The following is a 6,206-nucleotide window of genomic DNA, read 5'->3' on the forward strand; positions in this document are numbered from 1 at the left end:
TTGGCTTAGTGAGTCTCATGCCTTGGGGGACTTAAATAACCATTGGCGTAGTGATTGACCACTTTGTGGTCCAGTGTTTATCGTGGATCCATTGACCAATGTAGTGCTTAGCACTCAGTGATGTACCGTGGTTATGGTTGTAAATGATTTTCATTTTACATGTGAAATGATCTGAAGTATATATCAAATGATTTCTGTATTATATATGTATCAAGCTCTTTTTGGCCTAACTAATTATCCATGGTGAATTTTATGCCTTATACTCTTGGTATAATATTCGTCACTCTGCCATGAGCTTATAGTTTTTTACCACTTTCAGGTGACATGTCAGGACCAGCATGTGGGGTTGGCACAAAGCACTTTTATTGATGTATTTTTTTTTTATGTAAATATCGACCTTTTTGGTCAATATATTTTGTAATAAAAATAGACGCTCCAATGATTATTTTAGTACCCTTATTTAAATATTTCTTCCGCTTGCATTTATTAAATTGTTTAAAGATTTGGCCGGAGGTAACCTCGGTTACTGGCCATCACGATGCTTAACCCTTGGGTACGGGCAGCGGGTCGTGACAGGTTTGAAGAATCTCATAACCTTTTTTTGGAGTATTACACTGGATTATTACGTTTGGGAAAAGTACACCAAGGATTTTTTTTATGTGTTACATTAGAATATTACACTAAGAAATTTTTTTGGAGTGTTATATTGAAGTGTTACGTTTGGAAAAATTATACTAAGAAATTTTTTATTTTTATGTTTTTGTGTTACATTAGAATGTTACGTTTAAGTGTTATATTGAAGTGTTACAGTTTGAAATTATACATTTGACCAAAGTTTACTAAGGGGTTTTTGTATTCCTTTTGAAATGTTTGAAGAATCTCACATCCTTTTAAAATGTTTGAAGAATCTCATATTTCAAGTTATTTTTGTACTCTTTTTGAAATGCTTTCCAAATAAAAATGATTCCCATATAAAAATTCATCCCAAATTCGATTCTCATAAATTGTGTACATTACCTTTGTAGCACAAAGGAAAAAAAAAAAGAGAAGGAAACATAATAGAAATAAGGGTATAGCCATAAATCTAATTTCTAAATAATATATTCAATCTATCTTTTCAAAATCAATGAGACTAATTGGTCTATAAGAAAATCCTTGAGACTAAATGGATCGTCATTCCTCAAAATGGGATTTATAAGTAAATTTTCCATTTTGAAACTCTCATAATATTTAGCTTAAAAAAAATTACAATCACAAATCAAGAAAAGAAAGAAAAAATGAATTGTTTCACTTATATACAATGAATCTTATACTCCCATTTAAAATTGTAGTATTGTGCATGTTTCAGTTCAAGATGGTTTAAATTTTAAAATGAAATTTAAAAGTTTTAATTAATTAATTTGTTGTAAATTGGTTGGTCTTTTGACTTAGCCGATTAAGCTGAATCATTTTCGATTTGACTAATTCACTGTTATATTGCTTAGATTCGTTTGATTTGAAATAAATTAAGATTGAACTGATTAAAAATTGAACGATTGAGATTGCTTGATTAGAAATAAATTTTCCGTCCAAACAACTGTTAACGTTTATTTTACAATCTCACATAAGGAAAAAGAGATTAAAAAAATGAGTTGTTTCAATATATAAACCTTATGGTCCCATTTAATATTGTAATGTTGTGTATGTGTCAGTTCAAGACAGTTTAAATTTTAACATAAAAATAAAATTTAAAAGTCTTAATTCATTAATTTTTGTATAAGTTGGTTTTTTGACTAAGTCGATAGGGTAAACTGTTTTCGGTTTGACTGAATTGCTGGTTTAACCTCGATTGTAACAATTTTATCAAAATATATTGGTTAGATTTGTTTGATTCGAAATAAATTAAAAATTAACCTAATTAAAGATTAAACGGCTGAGATTTCTTGATTCGAAATAAACTTCCCGCCCAAACAATTGTTAACTATTATTTTACACAATCTCACATCGGAAAAAAAAAAAAGAAGGAGTTATTTCACTTATATATTATAATTTTAATGGTTTTTTTAGAGAGAGACTTTGTAGGAACTCCAAATCCTCATTCTAAAATTATTGAATTTTCTTAATTTTAACCAATTAAGAAAATTTTTATTAGTTAGCTTCCATTTAACTTTTATTTTACAATTCCACATCAGGAAAAAAAGGAAAATGTGAATTGTTTTACTTATATAAAGTGAATCTTATACTCCAATTTATATAAGTAAATAAGATTTTTAGTGAGAAATCCTATGATGAATCTCTTATACAATTTTTTGATTTTCTTAAAATTTTAAACAATTAAGAAAATCTCCATTGACTACCTTTCATTTAACTTTTATTTTACAATCCCAGTAATTGTTGGCCACCAGAACTAGTGAACTCAGTGGTTGTCAACAGTCGGAGATGATGATCGGTCAACCACCTAAAGTGATTGCCGAAAGTAGTAAATGCTAGTGAGAAAAGTATGCTAAACATTAAACTACGATTGCTTAGGATTAGGAAAAATAAAATATCATTGCTTAATTTACATTTCACACTGGTTGTGCCATATTTCATAACTTTCGGATATTAATGTTAAACTTACTACTTCATTGATAACAGAAAATATTACGTCAAATGACAAACTTATTATATTAATGATACCACAATATACCACATCAGACCATAAATACAAATGATAAAGACTTGCTTGTTTTCCAGAAGAAGAGAGATTGGATGGTTTAGTTTAGTCCCTTCAATTTTGCATCTTCAGTTCGGTCTCTGTGAGACTTAAAGTAATCCAACAAGTTGTTCACATATTTGTCTTGAACATTCCAGTCCATAAGCAATCTTTTCATTTCTTTGATTCTCTCCCTGTATATCTTCCCCTCTGTCTCAACCATCACCAGTCTCAGTGACTCGGCCACTGAGTCCCTCGTGAACCACCCGTCTTGCTCGTCTCTGGGTACCGAGTATCCCATCTTCTTCTCCTCCAGAAGCCTAGCATTCAACCCCTGCTCTGCCAAGAAAGTCAACAAAATAAGAGCCTTCTCGAACTGTATTGCCTCAACCACCGAGGTCCACCCAGAGTGACTCAAAAACCCACCCACTGAGTCGTGACTCAGTATCTTGAGTTGAGGCACCCAGCTCGTCCACACCACCCCGCGTCCCTTCATTCTGTCCTCAAACCCATCTGGCAACTCAACAACATCAGTATCAGCCAAACCAAGTCGCGTCTTCAGAGCCCAAAAAAATGGTAACTTGGATAGCTCTAACCCGAGAGCTATCTCTGTGACTTCGGCTTGACTCGGTTTTGCCTCGCTCCCGAATGCAACATAGACCACTGACCCTTTAGACTGCTTGTCAAGCCACTCTTGCATGGCTTTCCATTCCTCTTTGTCATCGTAGTCCCCATAATTCAGAATCGGAGGAAGCTGGCCAACAGGTATAACTGGTTTTTGGTGAATCTCTTGGAGAAGTTTTAACCATTCAGGTTCAAACTCATGAGAGCTCCTCACTGCCAATACATTGCAGCCTTCAATAGTAGCTCCCATACGATAGGCAGCCGGAATATTTTCATCATCCCCGGTTATGTCATCAAAGACACGGTTGATCTCAAAGAGTCGAAACGCGACGGTGGATTCAAAGGGCACCCACTTGGGTGGTACAGTGAAGTCCTCAGATTTTGTGCGGTGGTCTGGAGTCAAGCCCATTAAAGTCGGTGCAGGACCAAAAAAGCATAATGAAGCAGCAATAAAAATACTGAAGTAGGCACGTGAAATGCCGAGTTTGGAGGCAATAGGGCCAAGCCAATGAGGCACAAAATCGTAAATAACCCACTCGGGAGCGATATCTTGTAGAAGTTGAGTGATGGGTTGTTGGAGCTGATCGTAGGCCTTCTTGAGGTACTTGACCTTGTGATATGGAAGATCGATGGTGGACTCCGCGTTTTCGGGGAGTTTGTCGACTTTAGGCAATTGAACCTTCACTAAATTGATGAGAGGAGCAAGATTTGGAGGCAATTTTGGGAGTCTGTCGATGTTTTTAGGAGTGGATATAAAGGAGACTGTGTGACCCTTTTGGGCTATGAGCTTGGAGAGTTCTAAGAAAGGAATCATATGACCAAAAGCTAACCATGGGAACATTACTATGTGTAGCTTTTGATCTTTGCTCATGGATGGGTTACTTGTGGAGTCCATGGTTAGAACTTTTAATGTTTTCTGCTCGAACTCTCCTATATATAAAAGAAAAATATTTGAGAGCACTAAAAAAGCATCACTAGAGGGAGCACTAATGATGTGATAGTGGGTCTCGCTCACTTTCTATGCCTTGTTTTTATTTATTTTTTTATTTTTTTATTATTTCTAATGTATTAATGCTATTAATAATGTATTTTTTAGTGATCTAAATCATTGTTATATATAAAATGGAAGAGCACTGACTGAGTGGCTATTAGGAGATTGACTGGTGGTTAATTAGAACATCGATGCCATCGATTAACAAAACAAATTTTTATTGATTTTTAACATTTTTTTTTTGGCTTTGGTTTTTGTTTTTTCTTTCTATTTGGTTTAACTCACTTTATTGAAAATTGAATTTTTCATTTTTTCATGTTTTTTTATTTTAATAACTTTTTAATAGTTTACGTAATTTTTTTATTTTTTTAGATACACATAATCTAGATATATTTAAAAAATATATAATTTGTACAAAAGTCTTTACAAAATTCATTGAATACAACAAAATACGAAAATATATTGAATTTTCATATTTTGTTTGTAATTTTTATATTTGATGAATTTTTTCAAAACAAAATTAAATATTATTTTTTAAGTGTATCAAGATTAAGTAAATCTAAAAAATTAAAGCAAAGTTGATTAATTTATTTTAAAAAATCACTAAAAATAAAAAAATACAAATTAAAAATTCAGAAAAACTTTTGATCATTACATTTCAAACGAATACATTTATTATTGAATGATAAATATTTAGTTGGCATTTTTAGTCGCCAAAATGTATTTTCTTGTAGTTAATTCTATCACATTGTTCTATATGATTTAGGGGAGGCATGTCTTGAGCCAACAATGGACTGGACGGTGCTATTGGGTTCGGTGGAATTACTATAGGACCCGTTTCGACTATTGAACCATTTAATTTTTTAGATTTTATGTGTAGATCATTAAAAAAATAGATTAATTTGTTCTATATAAAGTTTCTTTTTTGCCAATCAAAAAAAAAAAAATTTTGATACTCATCACTATATTACTTTATTATATTTATTTTTCAAAAAATGAACAATGACTATAATTTTAAAAATAGACTAGCCATTTTTTAAGACAAACAAAATAAAATTATATATCTATAATTATTGAATCAATTTAATTTTTTAAATAATTTATACATAAAATTTAATAAAATAAATCATTCAATTTATCAAAATGATCTCATAATTGGCTCCACGCACCCTTCAATGCACACTCAAGACAAACCAAACCCTATAATTTATAAATATTTGAGAGTTGTTATATGTCCTTACTTTATTCCATATACTTTATTCTACTAGGGAGGGGGGCCGCATGCAAAGCACGCTTACTAATGCCCAGTTAGTGCCCATTAGATTTTTTATTCGAGTTGAAAGTTGCAAACATATTAAAGCTAGAGCTGGAAAAGATATGCAGACAAATGTAGCCATATGTGTAGCCTGTACTTTGTCTAAGTACCTTAGTTTAGTCATGCATACTGTCTACAAAAATAACATATATCCATCAAAAGGTGTTCTATATTCCCCTCCATTGCTTTCCTTTCGTTAATACTCTGAACTAATGGATGGCAATGGGTAGATATAATAGCTGCCTTCACATTGTTGTACACACACCACCTCAACACCTCTAGACATCACTATAACAAAAAAGACTTTTGGTGACAGACTGATTTTACCTCCAAACATCAAATTTTCTTCACTAAAGTGATCTGCGACGAAAAAAATTTGTCACCATGTTCGTGGCCTATATGTTGTCGCTGAAAATACCTAATGACGAAAAACAGTTTCGTCGCGTATTTTTCATTTTTGGCGACAAAATGTTTCATCTCCAAATGTTGAATTTTTCGTCCTCTAAAACATCAATTTCGTCACCAAAACTAAATAATATTTTATTTTAATTGTTTTTGGCGATGAAATATTTCGTCACCAAATATATTTTAGTGACGAAAGT

The 6,206-nt window shown here is 32.3% G+C and overlaps 1 protein-coding gene across 1 annotated transcript; it reads right to left on the reverse strand.

The window, feature by feature from the left end:
- Positions 1 to 2,583: 2,583 nt before the first annotated feature.
- Positions 2,584 to 4,223, reverse strand: LOC114314668 (UDP-glycosyltransferase 91A1). Its single transcript, XM_082914868.1, has one exon. It carries the CDS (start codon positions 4,191 to 4,193, stop codon positions 2,736 to 2,738), a length of 1,458 nt encoding a protein of 485 aa, XP_082770994.1. The 5' UTR covers positions 4,194 to 4,223; the 3' UTR covers positions 2,584 to 2,735.
- Between the last annotated feature and the right edge of the window lie 1,983 nt (positions 4,224 to 6,206).

This window comes from Camellia sinensis, chromosome 2 (assembly GCF_055761805.1).
Source record: "Camellia sinensis isolate YWXY chromosome 2, ASM5576180v1, whole genome shotgun sequence".
In the NCBI taxonomy this organism is placed as follows: Eukaryota; Viridiplantae; Streptophyta; class Magnoliopsida; order Ericales; family Theaceae; genus Camellia; species Camellia sinensis.

Bases quoted from the DNA above. Each gene is read 5' to 3' on its own strand.
- LOC114314668 (XM_082914868.1), bottom strand. From the start codon at position 4,193: ATGGACTCCACAAGTAACCCATCCATGAGCAAAGATCAAAAGCTACAC.